This window comes from Narcine bancroftii, chromosome 4 (genome assembly GCF_036971445.1).
Source record: "Narcine bancroftii isolate sNarBan1 chromosome 4, sNarBan1.hap1, whole genome shotgun sequence".
Taxonomy (NCBI): Eukaryota; Metazoa; Chordata; class Chondrichthyes; order Torpediniformes; family Narcinidae; genus Narcine; species Narcine bancroftii.
The window spans coordinates 302,391,236-302,410,473 of record NC_091472.1 but is presented as its reverse complement, the minus strand read 5'-3'; the positions used below and the strand labels follow the sequence as shown (position 1 = coordinate 302,410,473).

Sequence of the window (19,238 nt, the reverse complement as noted above, 5' to 3'; positions counted from 1 at the left end):
TTTAAACAATGCTCTGAAATCCTTACGTTTGTCTGCACATAGTCTTTCACTGACATTACAACTTTATAATATGAAGAGTTTGGAATTTTTCAAGTGCAAATCAATTGGGGAAAAAAAGGAAAACCCTAGGAATTGGAAATAAATACAGAACGGTTGGTGTAGCAGTTAGTGCAACGCCTTTACAGCACCAGTGATCTGGATTCGAATCCCGCGCTGACCATAAGGTGTTTGTACGTCCTCCCTGTGTCTGCATGGGTTTTCCCTGGAGGGCTCCGGTTTCCTCCCACCATTTAAAACGTACTGGGGATGTAGGTTAATTGGGTGTAAAAAAAATTGGGCGGCATGGACTCGTGGGCCGAAATAGCCTGTTACTGCACTGTACATCTAGATTTTTTTGTAAATTAATGTTAACACAAACTCAGACAGCATCTGTGGAAAGAGAAACATTAATGCTTCAGGTCATAGACCCATTCATATTCATCATAATTGAGAAAGAGGTAAGTAAATTAATCTAAGTGGCAGAACAGGTGGGGAAGATAAAACAATTAGATGAGGGATCCTTGATCTGAAATGTCAACTGTTTCTCTTTCAACATAGGTTACCTGACCTGCTGAGTATTTCCAACATTTTCCACTTTTTTCATACAAAACTGGTGTACAGTTATTGGTGACACCTTGCAAGCTGAGCTTGGTAAGACTATTTTCAAAAAGTTGTCAGTCTCAAAACGTGCAAGTAAATCACATAAACTTACAAATTCTGGAGGACCTAGAGATTCTACGAAAAAAAAGTGCCAACTTTTATTACAAAAGCAATACAGAATGACAGTTTGCTAACCATTCAGATATAATAAAAGTAGAAAAATGAATAAAGAAATTACAAATACTCGCATTCAAATCAAATGATAGGAAAATGCTGTGTTGGGAAGTCTCAGTCAGATAATTTGATCTTGATAAAGGTTGACAACTTCATTTCAAATAAAATCCAGGCATGTATAAAATGTTTTATTTACACTGAGAGAATGAGAGAACTAAATATGAGCAAGGAGGATAGATAAATTGATAAATAATGTTTAAAGAAAAATTTAAAACCTAAAAGGGATGGAACAGCAGTTAAAACCATTACCTTGCGGTACAGAGATAAGGTTCTGCATATCTCCACTTCCAGGAGATAGATAGCATATTGAACAAATTGCACAATTTAATTTTCTTTCCAAGTTATTTATTTTTAATTATGGGATACAGCATGGGAGAATACTGGCCCATGAGCTGGCGCTGCCCAAACACACCCATGTGACCAATTAACCTACCAAGTCTTTGGAAGGTGGGAGGAAATTGGAGCACCCATGGGGAGAATGTACAAATGCTGTTGGATTCAAACCCAGCTTGCTGGCAGTGTGATTACGTTGTGCTGTCCACTAAGCTATTGTCTGATGGTAAAAAGTCATTTTATGTTCTGAAGTTAAATCCCAGAAAAATATTTCTGTCTTCTAAAAAAAAAATTACAACCATACATTTACTTGTCACTCTGAGTATTATTCAAAATCAATTTCAACATCTAATCAAATCTGAAGTATTGTATGTACACAACTACAGCAATTTATACATGCTTTAGAGTTGCTATTTGCCACACATTCATCAGCCCCTTTTCAGTGTTCCATTTTCAGTCTGATCCTAGCAACACAGCATTTCTCAATAATTTGTCTTTATTACTAGAGGAAATAAGAGCAACCAAAGCTAACAAAGTGCATTTTTAGTAGACAATTATTTATTTGCAATGTAGTTGCACCAAAATAAACTCTATTGTCAGTAGTAGCAATACAATCTGCTGGTAACCCTGCAGCTGCTGGTTGATAACCATTTTCCTGAAGGATTGATCAGTATTGTCCTCTGCCAAGAGCATCGAACTGGAAAATCATAGCACAGAACACTCAATAGGTTACAAGAAACCAGTTGATTTAGTTATTCCACACCAAGTGCATTCCCCCCCCCACCCACCAACACAGTTTTCTAAATGAACCTAAATAGTGCAAGTGTCGCGGCTCACCACAAGGCAGGCGAACCGGCCCTGCTTGTAAGCCACGCGGCGGGGCAGCCGGCCAAAATGGCACCATCAGGGGTTTCCCTTCCTTCCAGCTTGGGGCTCAGAAACCCACACTTGGGGACTACGTGATGCCCGGGTGATGTCAGCGCCCTCCAGCGCGGTTCTCAGCCAGGTCCAGGCTGGGAGTATAAGTGCAGCCCAGCAGCCTGCAATAAAATAGTCTGCTCACTGAGCTCAACCCGTCTGGTTGCGTGTGTTATTGCAGGAGCAATGTAGTCGCTGCTACACAAGTGAGCTTATTTCAAAATGCCTGTCAATGGCTTTGAAGCACTTTGGAACATCCCACACCATTAAATGACCTTTTGAAATAAAAGTTTGTCATGCAGTTCTCCATCTTCTTTCAATTTAACGCACACCAATGCCTCTCAAATTTGGCAATGTGGAGATCTTTTTGACAATTATACTGAAACATTATACGCTTAGATTACGAGTTCCATGTGAGTTACAAGGGAACACAAAAAATTGTGGGGAAAACCTGTGCCTATAGTATTTCAAATTTGGAAAGATACATGCTTTGAACAGGAATGAGATAGGGGGTGTGGTTTCTTTTATTGTAATAAAGAAATGTGGTTTATTTTAAAACAACTCTACTTTATTAGCTAAAGTGGAGGCATCCATCTTGAATCCAACCAAGCTTGCAATCAACTAGTTTCCGACTCCCTCTAGTGGTCAGGAGGATCACTAGCACTCTATCACCACACCTCATTCCTTGAGATGTTTAATCTAACAAAATGACACTTGTACAGTATTTATTTCAATTTAAAGTTCAACACAAATGTAAACATAATATCAGCAACACCAACTTTCTAAGTGTGCATTTTCTTTTAGAGATTCAGTCTCTCAGGTGCTTTGGTAACATATGTGGATCTTCTTAACACAGGTACTTGTGTTGGCTCTGCTGGTCCACTACCGTCTAGCACTGGTGGTGTTTCCTCTGTTGGTGTGCAGGCTGGATCTTCTGCATGTGTTTGTTCCTGCAGTGTCTCTTGCTTTTTCAGCAGGCTCTTTTGATTCCTCCTCAGTATTTGACCCTCCTCTGTTCTGACAGTGAAGGATCTTGGATTTACTTCTTCCAGAACAGTGGCCTTTTTGTCCCCAAGTGTTGGAATCTCTGACTCTCACTGTGTCACGTTGTGCCAGTGGCCCTAAGCTTCTTGCTGACTTGTCATAGTTTGCTTTTCATCTCCGTTGCAGATGCTTTTGTTTCTGTTCAACATCTTTGACATCTCTGTTTTGGTTTGGGTCTACAGAGTAGGGAAGTATAGTGCATAGTATACGTCCCATCAGAAGCTTAGTGCTGATGTACCACGTTCAAATGATGAAGGTCTGTAACTCAATTGAGCTAGATACAGTATTTGTGCTTTCTTGATTAACCGTTTAACTATGTGAACTCCTTTCTCTGCTTTACCTTTTGACTGTGGATGCAGAGGACCTGAAGTCACATATCGAAAATCATACTCTTCTGCAAAGTTCTGGAATTCTCTACAGCTGTAGCATAGTCCATTATCACTGTAGGCAATTTGAGGAATTCCATGTTTTGCAAAAATTGACTTCATATATTTGATCACACAAGCAGCAGACATGTTAGGAAACAATGCAATCTCCGGATAATTTGATAGATAATCAATAACCAGCAAGTCATTCTTTCCATCCATGTGGAACAGCTCAGTCCCAACTTTCTGCCATGATTCTGCTAGTACATCAGTTATTATCATAGGTTCCTTTGAATGTTTTAAACAGGTCTCACAGCTTGAAACCATCCTGTCAATGTCAGTATTTATCCCTGCCCAATAAATAGCTGTTCTGGCCCACTCTTGCATTTTTCCAATCCAAGATGCCTCTCATGCACCCTTTTCAGCATCTCTAGTCACTGAAAACTCTGCTCTAAGTAGAAGCCCATTGAGCTTTGATGTTGTAGTATGGCTGACATTCACCTCCAGGCCATCCTTCATTCAGATTCTTGATGATCTTCTGTAAAACTGTGTCCTTTTCTGTTTCAGCTGCGATCTGCTTGGATTTCATGTCAGATATGGGAAGCGATTCAGTGATCTGATTCACGAGGAGATTCACATCTGTCTCTGTGGAACTCTCATTGTGTGCTTCACTTTGTGTCGTTGGCCTGATGTGTACACCCTCTTGACTAGGCTTAAGTTTTCCAGGGATAAATGTTGACATTGACAAGATGATTTCAAACTGTGAGACCTGAAACATCACAAAAAGGAACCCATGATAATTACTGACATACCTGTAGAACCATGGCAGAAAGTTGGGACTGATCTGCTCTGCATGGATGGAAAGAATTACTTGCTTGTTATTTACTATCTATTTAACTATCTGGAGATTGTGCTGCTTCCTAATAAGTCTGCTGCTATCGAGTGACACACACTCTACACATTCCTGGCGTTTCTTCCACTCCTGGTACCATGTGATGTTTCTTTTATTGTAATAAAGAAACTTGGGTTCTTTAAAACTACTATACTTTATTAGCTAAAGTACACACAAGACCATGTGGAGGCATCCATCTTGAATCCAACCAAGCATGCAATAAACTAGTTTCTGACTCCCTCTAGTGGTCAGGAGGATCACTAGCACTATCACTACAGGGGGATATTTTCTTTTTTTGTTGAAAGACTGGAGGATTAAAAGAGGTTTGCATATTCATCCACAAAAATCCTGGATTAGAGCATTAATCAAAAATAAAACCCAATCAAAAAGACAGATCAAATTTTCTCCGGGGGAATATCATGCACAATTCAATCAGTCTTTTAGATTGGATTTTAAAAAAAATTAATACTCTAATCCAGGACAATTTAAGGAGAAAATAGGACACATTCGTTAGGCTATGGCAGCTTTATTTGCAACATATAGGTATACAGATATAGTTACTCCCTTCTAAATAGAACGGAGGTAAAAATCTGTACTAATAGTGGAACAATTGAAATAAATGAAGTGGGTTGTGGCGGAGATGATATGCTCTTGTTTCATGTCTTTTTCATTTTACGTTTGGTTTATATTTGGTCCTTTTAAGGGCCCTATAGATTTTTGGATCTTTATATTTGTTTAACTTACATAACCTTTTCCTTGTGGTATTAGGGAATGGGAGGGAAGGGAGCAGGTGGGCAGGAGGCAGGGGATTGACTGAATGTAATATATCATTGTTGAGAAAGATTGTATTTTTGTTTTGGATTTGTGTGTGCTGTGGAAAATCAAAAATAAAATATTTGAAAAAAAAAGACAGATTGAGAGTTGCCACTGAACTAAAGAGATGGGAAATGATACGTCTGTTCAACAAAGCCACATTTGGAGTATAAAGCTTAGCATGGGACGCAGTACACAGGAATAGCACATTCAGCCCACTAGGTTAAATTACGGATTTACAAAACATTAGTTGGCTTTAAGTTTAAAAATTTAGTTGTGACCAAAATGAAGTTGGGAAAATGAGAAAAGAGTAGACAGAGGCAGACTATTTACTGTTTTGGTGGGATTAAGATCAAGGGCCATATTATTCACATTAGAGTTGAGCTATTTGGAATATAAACAGATAGCAATTTCCCACACAGTACTGGAAAACTGAAAACCATCCTATAAAAAGATGTTGATACCAGGTCAAATGAAAACCAAGAGCAATATCAATAGACTTTTATTTAGCAACAATTTCAAGACGTACAGAGCAAAACTGAGTAAATTGAGTTGAGATGCAGACCAGCCTCAATTTAAGTGAACGACAAACCTTATTCAACAGATAGTGGCCTAATCCTGTTAGTGCCTCAGAACAACTGTCATACTTTGTGGAGAATGATCACATTAACATTTCAATTACTGGGCTTCTTTTGAACATCTATTTCAGCTGCGCAAGATGGATGTCTTCTAACAAATCATCCCTCACTTTCTTCCCAGGAGAACGTTAAACCATTCTCTCAATTAATTAATATTTACTGCATGTGTAAATATATGGTAAGAATCACAACATACTATCTATATCTCATGTACCTGACCAAGATGCCCAATGTGATCATTTGCAGGCAAATTATTTCTAGATTATAAAACAAATCCCAGGGCTCTTCATTATACAAAATTTAAAAAAATTACAAGCTCTGAGGCACAAAATGAAAAAAATCTCCAGCCAAAAATAGGGCAGTGATTCATATTACATTCACAATCTACTTTTAAGATTGTCCAATTACATACATTTTAATCATCTTCTAATGACATCTTTATGCATATAAAAACTATAAACAAGTTACTTCAAAAGCAATAAAAAGTAATTTTCCATTCTAAATCTTTGAAAATTATCGGAGTCTGTGAAGATGATTTCCCAGCAAAATCCGCATTCAGAAGCGCAGGGACTAACAGATTCCATCCTGAATCTCCAGGTTTCACAGCATACGTGCAACTGTCTTGGATTTGACTTCCTTTCAATTGTTGAATGTCAAGCGGCAATGACAAAAGTTGGCATGTTTCAGCCAAATATTCAAGTTGATCATTTCTGATCAGGCCATGTTGAAACAGTCAAACAGCAAGTCAGATGGAATGATTTCTTAGGAGGCCTTTGGCAACAAGGATATGGGTTCTAGACGTAATCGATGATGCCAATGTGGGACCTGCGGAGTCTACCACAAAGTGGTGCTTATCATTTTGATCACAATTTCACTGGACCCAACTGATCTGTGCTAACAATGTTTGTGCACCATACAAAACATCTTCTACCCCTTCCTTGCACTGTTTCCTCCCCGGATTAATCTTTTATCTGTAACGTGCAGAAATATTTTCTCCAGCTTTGTCAAATCTCAGGAAAGGATCACCTCTCCTTATCCTTTCAAAATTCCAACTATTTAATAAAAAATTTTAAACAATTAAAAAAAAAATATATATTATATATATATATATCTTCAGCGCAAACTCCGGGAGATCCAAAATGAGTGGTGGACTAGCCTCGCCAAACGAACACAGCTCAGCGCGGACATTGGCGACTTCAGGGGTTTCTACGAGGCTCTAAAGGCTGTGTACGGCCCCTCACCCCAAGTCCAAAGCCCGCTGCGCAGCTCAGACGGCAAAGTCCTCCTCAGCGACAAGATCTCCATCCTCAACCGATGGTCAGAACACTTCCAATCTCTTTTCAGTACCAACCGCTCAGTCCAAGATTCCGCCCTGCTCCAGCTCTCTCAACAGCCCCTAAGGCTAGAGCTGGATGAGGTTCCCACCCTGGATGAGACATATAAGGCAATCGAACAACTGAAAAGTGGCAAAGCAGCAGGTATGGATGGAATCCCCCCAGAAGTCTGGAAGGCTGGCGGCAAAACTCTGCATGCCAAACTGCATGAGTTTTTCAAGCTTTGTTGGGACCAAGGTAAACTGCCTCAGGATCTTCGTGATGCCACCATCATCACCCTGTACAAAAACAAAGGCGAGAAATCAGACTGCTCAAACTACAGGGGAATCACGTTGCTCTCCATTGCAGGCAAAATCTTCGCTAGGATTCTCCTAAATAGAATAATACCTAGTGTCGCTGAGAATATTCTCCCAGAATCACAGTGCGGCTTTCGCGCAAACAGAGGAACCACTGACATGGTCTTTGCCCTCAGACAGCTCCAAGAAAAGTGCAGAGAACAAAACAAAGGACTCTACATCACCTTTGTTGACCTCACCAAAGCCTTCGACACCGTGAGCAGGAAAGGGCTTTGGCAAATACTAGAGCGCATCGGATGTCCCCCAAAGTTCCTCAACATGATTATCCAACTGCACGAAAACCAACAAGGTCGGGTCAGTTACAGCAATGAGCTCTCTGAACCCTTCTCCATTAACAATGGCGTGAAGCAAGGCTGTGTTCTCGCACCAACCCTCTTTTCAATCTTCTTCAGCATGATGCTGAACCAAGCCATGAAAGACCCCAACAATGAAGACGCTGTTTACATCCGGTACCGCACGGATGGCAGTCTCTTCAATCTGAGGCGCCTGCAAGCTCACACCAAGACACAAGAGAAACTTGTCCGTGAACTACTCTTTGCAGATGATGCCGCTTTAGTTGCCCATTCAGAGCCAGCTCTTCAGCGCTTGACGTCCTGCTTTGCGGAAACTGCCAAAATGTTTGGCCTGGAAGTCAGCCTGAAGAAAACTGAGGTCCTCCATCAGCCAGCTCCCCACCATGACTACCAGCCCCCCCACATCTCCATCGGGCACACAAAACTCAAAACGGTCAACCAGTTTACCTATCTCGGCTGCACCATTTCATCAGATGCAAGGATCGACAATGAGATAGACAACAGACTCGCCAAGGCAAATAGCGCCTTTGGAAGACTACACAAAAGAGTCTGGAAAAACAACCAACTGAAAAACCTCACAAAGATAAGCGTATACAGAGCCGTTGTCATACCCACACTCCTGTTCGGCTCCGAATCATGGGTCCTCTACCGGCACCACCTACGGCTCCTAGAACGCTTCCACCAGCGTTGTCTCCGCTCCATCCTCAACATCCATTGGAGCGCTCACACCCCTAACGTCGAGGTACTCGAGATGGCAGAGGTCGACAGCATCGAGTCCACGCTGCTGAAGATCCAGCTGCGCTGGATGGGTCACGTCTCCAGAATGGAGGACCATCGCCTTCCCAAGATCGTATTATATGGCGAGCTCTCCACTGGCCACCGTGACAGAGGTGCACCAAAGAAAAGGTACAAGGACTGCCTAAAGAAATCTCTTGGTGCCTGCCACATTGACCACCGCCAGTGGGCTGATAACGCCTCAAACCGTGCATCTTGGCGCCTCACAGTTTGGCGGGCAGCAGCCTCCTTTGAAGAAGACCGCAGAGCCCACCTCACTGACAAAAGGCAAAGGAGGAAAAACCCAACACCCAACCCCAACCAACCAATTTTCCCTTGCAACCGCTGCAATTGTGTCTGCCTGTCCCGCATCGGACTGGTCAGCCACAAACGAGCCTGCAGCTGACGTGGACTTTTTACCCCCTCCATAAATCTTCGTCCGCGAAGCCAAGCCAAAGTATATATTATTATATATATATATATATATATATATATATATATATATATTTATATATATATTATTTTTAAATAGATTGCAACTCTTCACTAGTTTTAGAAATCTGGCAATTTAGAAGATGGAACAGTACAGGGTCTTTGGTCCACATGACTGTGCCAAACTTTTTTTTTTTTTTTTTTTTTTTTTTTTTCAATGAAACATGCTTTATTGTGAAAATACTAATAACTAAACAGTTGAAATTCACTTAATCATCAGATTTCTTTTCTTTGAAAGCCTGTTCATATATTGAAAAAGGCAATGTCATTTTTTTTTTTTTTTTTTTTTTTTTTTTTAAAATTTTTTTTATTTTTCACACCATAAATCACATTAGCCATGATATACACTATTTCTTTTCACACATATACAGTGACTTTTTCTCCCCCCCCCCCCTTTCCTCCCAAACCACCCCCCCACCCCCCCCTCTCATCCATTTTAGGTATACAATCTAGGTTGCATTAAGCCAGTCAGACAATGTTGTCATTCAACCAAATTACACCAGAAATTCTACTGAGTCCATTCTTTTCTTTCCTTCTCCTTCCATCAACTTAGGTAATGTTTGTCCCCGGTAGGTTTTCGCTATTGTATTTAATGTAAGGCTCCTATACTTGTTCGAATATTTCAATGTTATTTCTTAACCAATATGTTATTTTTTCTAATGGAATACATTTATTCATTTAAATTTGGTAGTTTCTTCCTTTTAATTTGGTTATGTATTCCATTAATATTTAAAGACATATAGTTCAGCGTAGCCCTTTTATATTTTGTTTATCTTCTCTTTCCGTTTTTCCATCATTACCTTTCCTCCTTTTCCATTTCTGTTTTCTTATTTTCAACTCTTTATAAGACAACATTCCTACAACATCTAACATTTTCCTTATTCTCCTATTTCTATCTTATTTATCCCCAATCTCCCCTTCACCTCCTGAGTTGTCCTTTATCCCTTGTCGGACAACCACATCTCCCCTCTCCATTTGGATTTGCGAATCCACTCGCAAGCGTCAACTGATTTTGCAGTGACCGCTATTTCCCCCCACCCCGCCTCCCCCAGAAAAGATTTCACTTTTCATATGTCACAAAGGTCCCTCTTTTAATTCCCTCCTTATTCTCTCTATTCCATTATCTTCCCTTATTAATTCTTGTCTATACTATCCATATTTTCCTCTAAGTACAGATACATTCATGTATGCTCATTGTCTCTATTCACTCTTATACCTCTTTACCTGCATACATATCAATCGTGATCATTTTTACTCTCATTACCCGTCTTCATCCCTCAGTCTATTTTTGTCTTTACCCACATACATATCAGTCGTGATCATTTTAACTCTCATTACCCGTCTTCCTCCCTCAGTCTATTTTTGTAATTGTTCTGCAAATTTTCGTGCTTCTTCTGGATCCGCGAATAGTCTGTTTTGTTGTCCTGGAATAAATATTTTCAATACCGCTGGATGCTTTAGTATAAATTTATACCCTTTCTTCCATAAAATCGCCTTTGCTGTATTGAACTCTTTTCTCTTCTTTAGGAGTTCAAAACTTATATCTGGATAAATGAAGATTTTTTGTCCTTTATACTCCAGTGGTTTGTTGCCCTCTCTTACTTTTTCCATTGTCTTCTCCAGTACCTTTTCTCTTGTAGTATATCTTAGGAATTTTACTACAATAGATCTTGGTTTTTGTTGTGGTTGTGGTTTAGAGGCCAATACTCTATGTGCCCTTTCTATTTCCATTTCATGCTGTAGTTCTGGACATCCTAGGGTCTTAGGGATCCACTCTTTTATAAACTCCCTCATATTCTTGCCTTCTTCATCTTCCTTAAGGCCCACTATCTTTATGTTATTTCTTCTGTTATGGTTTTCCATTGTATCTATTTTTTGAGCTAGTAGTTCTTGTGTCTCTTTAGTTTTTTTATTAGATTCCTCCAATTTCTTTTTTAAGTCTTCTACCTCCATTTCTGCTGCTACTGCCCGCTCTTCCATCTTGTCCATTTTCTTTCCCATTTCTGTTAAGGTCATCTCCATTTTATTTATTTTCTCTTCTGTGTTGTTTATTCTTTTTCTTAAATCCTTAAATTCCTGTGTTTGCCATTCTCTAAATGATTCCATGTATCCTCTAATAAGAGCAAGTATATCCTTTACCTTGCCTCTCTTTTCTTCTTCTATTTCACCATACTCTTCCTCTTCTTCTTCCTCTGGGTTGGCCATCTGTTGTTTCTTTGCTGCCCTTTCCTCCTCTTCTATCTTGTTTCTATTGTCTTCTGTGGTCTCTTCTTGCTGCAGGTGTTCTGCAGCTGTCGTTGCCGGCTGTGGAGATCGACTCCCCAGCTGGTCCCCCCTCCCGTCGGTGTGTTTTTTTTCATTCGCATCGCGCATGCGCGAAACTTCGCGCATGCGCGGTTGCGCACTTTTGTTCGGCTCTGCGAGCCATTTTTGTAGTCCATTATTTACCGACCTGAGGGAGCGGGTTTCTCTCTCCGCAGCGGGCCTCTTCGGACAGGTAAGGCCTTCCCCTTTTTCCTCCTTTGTCTTCTCTTCCTCTCTTCTTACCGTTGCTTTCGACTTTTCTTTTTTTGTCGCCATCTTCTTTCCACCTTTATACTCACTTTTCTGTAACTTTTATTTCTGTGCCTTTGTGTTTTCTCTTGTTTTTCCCGACTTTTCTGGAGAGGGCTGGAGTTCACCGTCCGGCCACTACTCCATCACGTGACTCCTCCTCGACTGTGCCAAACTTGATGGCCAAATCAAAACTCTGCTGCTTGATAGATATCTCTCCAACCCTTCACCTTCATTTGTCTATCCTCTTGAAAGCTTCAACTGTATCTGCTTTCACAACTCCAGGCAAACTGTTCCTAACACCTTACACATTTTCCTTGAACTTCAAAACCCCCACCCCCACCATCTCAAACACATGTCCTCTAGTAAGTGATGCACATTACAGACAAAAGATTAATTTGGGGAGAAAACACATTAAAGGTGTAGATGAAGTTCTTCAGTAATGACTTCCTTCATAAAATGAATCCCAAAAGATGCGGTCCACAATTTCCAAGTCTCGTCATAAATCCTCATTGTTGGGAGGACCACGTTATGCATGGTTGTCAGACAAGTTCTGTCTTGGATGCTAAATTTAAATTTTCATGGCACTGTTAAAGCGTTGCACTAAACCACGTCCATCCTGTCATTTGCTTCAGTGAATGAGTAGGTAATGCCTTCAGTCTCTGAGTGTTTGCAAATGTTATGCAGGTTGACAAGAGATTAGGTCATTTTACTTCTGCAGTGCGGTCACAATAATATGACACCCTATGCAGGGTGTCAGCTCCATTCCAATGGAATTTTTGTACCTATACTTGAATCACCAGTGGAAAGTTTAAGTACCTCAATGGCTCAACAAACCTATTAAAACTTAACAAAGCCAGTGTGCTACACTTACACCACATTTCAAACTCAATCAAGAAAGAGCATCTCCCATCATGTTAAGTTTAACATTACACCCCAAGGGGGAATTAGTTTAATCAAATACACATTTTACAGATACTACTCTCTTTTTTTACAACTGTCAACCCACTGATTTCTTTGTGAAAATCAATTTCCTTTTACGAGCAATCTTTGTGGTTGGTTCATGGCATTCAACAAAGATGCAGATAGGCTTGGGGAGGAAAGATGCATAGACACAGCCAGACTATTTCCGGTTTCTCCAGTTCCTGTGGAATTTTCAAAGTGGTACATTCCTGCATGTATTTCAACCTTCTTTGTGGCAGTGGTCGAGGGCATTAATTTTTTTTGAATTTAAAATTTTTAAATTTAGACATACAGCGTGTTAACAGGCCCTTTAGGCCAACAAGCCCATGCCGCCCAATTACACCCAATTGATCTACACCCTGGAACATTTTTAAAGGGTGGGAGGAAACTGGAGCTCCCAGGGGGGAAAAAAACCACACAGACACAGGGAGAACTTACAAACTCCTTACAGATGGTGCGGATTCGAACCCCGGTCCCGATCACGGGCGCTGTAACACCATAGCTTCTAGATGACGTAGCAGTTAGTGCAAAAGCTGCAGTTATTTTATTGCAAATATATGAAACAAACGGAATGTGAATATACAAAAATGCTGTGGTGCAGATGAGAAGATTTGGTCATGTTCAAGATGCAACCAATATACGAAAGCCATTTCTGGCAGAATGCATAAAATTATAAAATTTACAGTAACAAATAGTTTATTTTGTTGAATGGTGAATGATTTTCTATTTCAATATGAAAGATGGGTATTTCACCAATTACAAGAATGTTATTTACAGCAGAAATAAAGTTAAAACTTGATACCAATCAAAATGTGTATCTGGAAAAATACATATACACAGAGAAAATGTTTAAATATAGAGCAAGGTAACAGAAATGTAAATGGGATTATGCAGGTAAAGTGACTAGAGTCTTGTAAAACAGATCTTGGAATTAAAAGACTGAATTTGCTTTTTTTGAAACAATGTAAAAAAAAAAGAAAATCAATTTCAAATGTTTATGTTACACTATGCCTTCTAAGAATATTCAAACTATTATCTGCCATTTGTCAGCTGACAGATACTCTTGAGAATTGTCTGGAGCATTTGACCCATACTCACCAGTGACTATAGCATAGTTGGGTGACTCCAAGACTGCGCCATAGAACTGGATGATATTTCGGTGGCTGAGGACACTGAGGATTTCTGCCTGGATTCAAAAATCAAAAAGTTCATGTTTACCTGCAATTGTTTTTTTTAAAGAAACTAACTCCAATGAAAATAAATAGGCCTCATTATTTTGCAGCAGTACTTTCTTTTTAAAAAAGTTACAGATCTTAAAATTGCAAAATATTAGAAACAAAACCCCACGACCACCATGTGTTACGGTCATTTTCTCCAATAATAAATTGCACTAAAATTAAATTTCAAACTAAAATGGACTATTGTTTCAGCTTATTGAAATAGTTTGTCCTGGAAAACGCATGAGCAATTTATTTGAATATTTTGTTCCATGCAGTTAACTTGATGAATATATTTTGTTGATCTCCAACACTAAAGGAGTGACAGTTCTACCAAAGGTCTCCTGACTTTAACGATTACATATTCACAAAAACACTCTCTGTGGACCAACTGCTGCTAAAGAACAAGCAGCCTGAGTTATCACAACACATTCGGCTTGGATTGGATTCAAATTAAGAGCACTTGAAGCTGGTATTTTATCCTCAGGATTTTATAACATTGATGCCACGTTCTTGATCAAAACCAGAAATGAAGCTCTAAACAGCGCCAGCTTTTATGGACCTTTATTGATTTTGATCAAGAATGGTGGGCGTCAACATTACATTACCAATGTGAAGAGCTCTTGGTTCATTTCCAAACCAATCAACTGGAACTGTGGATATTATAATTTACAAACAATACTAACCAAATTGCCTCTGGGGCAATCAGAACAAAATTACTTCCTGTCAACAGCAGAAGTACTGGTTTGAGATTGGAGGAGGTTACTGACAGGTTTGCATTGCTGTTACATCAGAAAGGTTGGGAGTCACTTTTTTAAAACAATTGAACTTTGATTCCCTCCCCCACTTAGAGTCTAGGCTGCCTATGAATTTACTGAACCCTCTGTCGATTTAGCCATGGTAAGATGGTAAGGTCCAGTGCAAAAATTCTTTTCACAGCATCATTCAGTCATCGATTCCTGCCAACTGTACCATTCATTCAACTGACTACAGATTTCATGGTAGCCCAGAGATGCTGCATTCAGCCCACATATCAGAAGCTAGAAGTTCCATCCTCATGTTGTTCAATGTGAGGTGAGAATTTTGAGACGCAAATCTTCAGCAACTGCAGATCTTCAACAACTGCTTCACACCGAAAGGAATTTTCTTCCAAAAGCTCAAGGCAAAGGCAAGAGGTCTTTCTTTAGCAGAGCTGTGACCCTGAAATCTATCTCCATAATCCAGGCTTTAGCAACTACAGTAAATCCCTTTAATTTGTCATTTATCGCATCCTGAGTGCCCAATTCTGTCCTGTCTTTTTGATGTTCATTGCAACATGATAAATTAATCATTTTAAAATTATTTTACAATGGTAGGCTGCTGCTACCATCAGCTGCTCTGCACCCAAGGCAGTCACACTGCAGCAACCGTACTCGCGACAGCGCTTGGCCGAGGTCCACGAGGGCGTGCTAGTTGAATTGAGTACGAGCAGGGAGCAGACACCATGCTGGGGGGCTCTCTCTCTCTTTGATTGCGTACAGAAAACTTGTTTAGTTCACCTCACCTGTCGACTTGGAATAACACGCAATAACAAACATGGTGTCAGAAGTGGGATTGAGAGTGTTCCAAGCCTGAGGCCCTCCAATCGGTCGCAGTGAGTAACCAGAATCATAGTTGCAACAGTCGCCATAACAGTGGACAGATTTAGAAGGCCCAACCCACTCACTTTTGAAGGAAATGTAGCGGTGAACTGGTGTACATTGGAGCAAGAGTACGTAATATTTATTGCGGCAGCCTGCCTGAACCAGAGCGCACATCTTGTTAAACCTCGGCGGGCCCGGAAGCCATTGAAAGGGAAAGGTTGCTCATGCATGCAGATGACTTGCACAAAGGGCAACTTGTTACCAGGCCGGCTGAGTCGAGAGAGGGCCCCGAATGTTTAAAATGAAAATTCAGGGAAATGTGCAATCCACAGAGAAACTTAACGATGGAAAGGCATAAGCTTAATACTAGAGACCAAAAGCCTGGCGAGTCAATCCACTCATCCGTCAGCAATTTGAAAATCAGAGCAAAGACCTGTAGCTTTGGAATGCTCTGTGGGAAATTAATCAAAGATAGGATGTTTTTGGAAAGCATTTCTGTGCGAATAGTGAGCTAACGCTAGCAAAGGCCATCTCTATCTGTCTGGCGTACGAAACTACTGAGGAAAACAGCAAAAAGCTGGCCTCTCCACAACAGCAGGCCACAAGCATTGACACAATCCAGGCTGGAAGCCAGGAGGAAGTGCCTACCAGGCCACCCCACACCTTTAACCAGGGCAAGGTGCGGTAATTCGGATATGATCACATGCCAAAAGGAGAAATCTGCCCAACGTTCAGCCAGCAATGCAGAACCTGTGGAAAATGGAACCATTTCAGCAGTTGCTGCAGATCTAGGCAGCAAACCAACACTCGGAGGAGACCCAGAAGGACGATCGACCAGTTGGAGCTGGAACAGGGGAGAGGCAACCCTGATGGGTTAACCCCGCAGATAGCAGACATATCAACAGAAATTTGGATCAGAGGAAATAATGAGGCCTTCGTATCTATGAAAGTCAACAGCAAGATGGCAGAGGTGAAGATAAACATAGGAGCAAAGTGCAATGTCATGTCATTAAAGACATTCAACTGGCTGAAAAAAGTGGAACAGGTTAAACCATGTGCCAGGTCAATGAGTCTGGAGGCATATGGAAGCAACAGAATCAAATACAGGCAGCTATGGTGCACGAACATTCAACATGTCCACGAGGATGTCTTTGCTAGACCTGAGCACATGCATGGACATGTGACTCATTTTATTCAGCAGAGAGGTACCAGATAAGCCCCACAAAGAAGACATATCACAGTGATCTTTTCCAAACATGGTGAGCTTTTCACAGACGAGCTGGGGAGATTGTCAGTGATATATATACTCCATGCAGCTCGACCTGGAGGGAAGACCCATGGTTCATCCAGCACACAGCATACCGGTGGTGATGAAGGACAAGGTCAAGCTGGACAGAATTCAGGACTTGGATATGATCACTCCAGTTTCAGAGCCGACCAAATGGGCATCCTCCATGGTCGCCGCCAAGAAGATAGAAGGACAGGAGATCTGGATTTGCCTAAACCTGCAAGACCTCAACACAGCCCTGAAGAGACCGCATCGCCCCATGTGCACCGTAGAAGTTGCCGCACAGATGGCCAGCGCAATGGTATTCTTGGACCGAGATGCAAAAAACTCATTCTGGAAAGTTCACTCTACTATAACTCGTACCACTGACCACGTTCAGCACTGTCTTTGGTGGGTACAGGTTCCTGCGGATGCCATTTGGAATCAATTCACCCAGTGGAGTAATCCAAAGATCCATGGAGCAAATTTTCGCCAGATACCCCTGTGCCATCATAGTCGAAGAGATACTGGGAGGCGGCAGGACACAAGAGGAACATGACGCAAACTTAAAGAAGGTGCTCAACTGAGCATGGAAGGTAAACCTGAGACTCAACACCTGGAAGCGCAGGTTCTACTTAAACTGTTAGCTCCATGGGCCACGAGTTCACCAGCAAAGGCCTCAAGGTGCACCCCTCCAAAATGAGGGCCATTAGCAAAATGCCGATGCCAATGTATGTATACGGCAAAGATTCCTTGACACGGTAAACAACTCGAGTGATCTGACAACCCCAACTCGAGTGATCTGACAACCCCAACTCGAGTGATCTGACAACCCCAACTCGAGTGATCTGACAACCCCAACTCGAGTGATCTGACAACCCCAACTCGAGTGATCTGACAACCCCAACTCGAGTGATCTGACAACCCCAACTCGAGTGATCTGACAACCCCAACTCGAGTGATCTGACAACCCCAACTCGAGTGATCTGACAACCCCAACTCGAGTGATCTGACAACCCCAACTCGAGTGATCTGACAACCCCAACTCGAGTGATCTGACAACCCCAACTCGAGTGATCTGACAACCCCAACTCGAGTGATCTGACAACCCCAACTCGAGTGATCTGACAACCCCAACTCGAGTGATCTGACAACCCCAACTCGAGTGATCTGACAACCCCAACTCGAGTGATCTGACAACCCCAACTCGAGTGATCTGACAACCCCAACTCGAGTGATCTGACAACCCCAACTCGAGTGATCTGACAACCCCAACTCGAGTGATCTGACAACCCCAACTCGAGTGATCTGACAACCCCAACTCGAGTGATCTGACAACCCCAACTCGAGTGATCTGACAACCCCAACTCGAGTGATCTGACAACCCCAACTCGAGTGATCTGACAACCCCAACTCGAGTGATCTGACAACCCCAACTCGAGTGATCTGACAACCCCAACTCGAGTGATCTGACAACCCCAACTCGAGTGATCTGACAACCCCAACTCGAGTGATCTGACAACCCCAACTCGAGTGATCTGACAACCCCAACTCGAGTGATCTGACAACCCCAACTCGAGTGATCTGACAACCCCAACTCGAGTGATCTGACAACCCCAACTCGAGTGATCTGACAACCCCAACTCGAGTGATCTGACAACCCCAACTCGAGTGATCTGACAACCCCAACTCGAGTGATCTGACAACCCCAACTCGAGTGATCTGACAACCCCAACTCGAGTGATCTGACAACCCCAACTCGAGTGATCTGACAACCCCAACTCGAGTGATCTGACAACCCCAACTCGAGTGATCTGACAACCCCAACTCGAGTGATCTGACAACCCCAACTCGAGTGATCTGACAACCCCAACTCGAGTGATCTGACAACCCCAACTCGAGTGATCTGACAACCCCAACTCGAGTGATCTGACAACCCCAACTCGAGTGATCTGACAACCCCAACTCGAGTGATCTGACAACCCCAACTCGAGTGATCTGACAACCCCAACTCGAGTGATCTGACAACCCCAACTCGAGTGATCTGACAACCCCAACTCGAGTGATCTGACAACCCCAACTCGAGTGATCTGACAACCCCAACTCGAGTGATCTGACAACCCCAACTCGAGTGATCTGACAACCCCAACTCGAGTGATCTGACAACCCCAACTCGAGTGATCTGACAACCCCAACTCGAGTGATCTGACAACCCCAACTCGAGTGATCTGACAACCCCAACTCGAGTGATCTGACAACCCCAACTCGAGTGATCTGACAACCCCAACTCGAGTGATCTGACAACCCCAACTCGAGTGATCTGACAACCCCAACTCGAGTGATCTGACAACCCCAACTCGAGTGATCTGACAACCCCAACTCGAGTGATCTGACAACCCCAACTCGAGTGATCTGACAACCCCAACTCGAGTGATCTGACAACCCCAACTCGAGTGATCTGACAACCCCAACTCGAGTGATCTGACAACCC

At 41.9% G+C, this 19,238-nt stretch overlaps 1 protein-coding gene across 5 annotated transcripts in view; it reads right to left on the bottom strand.

The window, feature by feature from the left end:
- Window positions 1–19,238, bottom strand: part of LOC138762185 (mitogen-activated protein kinase kinase kinase 20-like) — a 126,908-nt gene that overhangs the window by 98,912 nt on the left and 8,758 nt on the right. For all 5 annotated transcript variants that reach the window (XM_069935743.1, XM_069935747.1, XM_069935748.1 and 2 more), the window contains one exon: window positions 13,740–13,827. In XM_069935743.1, the coding sequence (XP_069791844.1) occupies window positions 13,740–13,827 (88 nt within the window). The remainder of the gene's footprint in view (window positions 1–13,739; window positions 13,828–19,238) is intronic.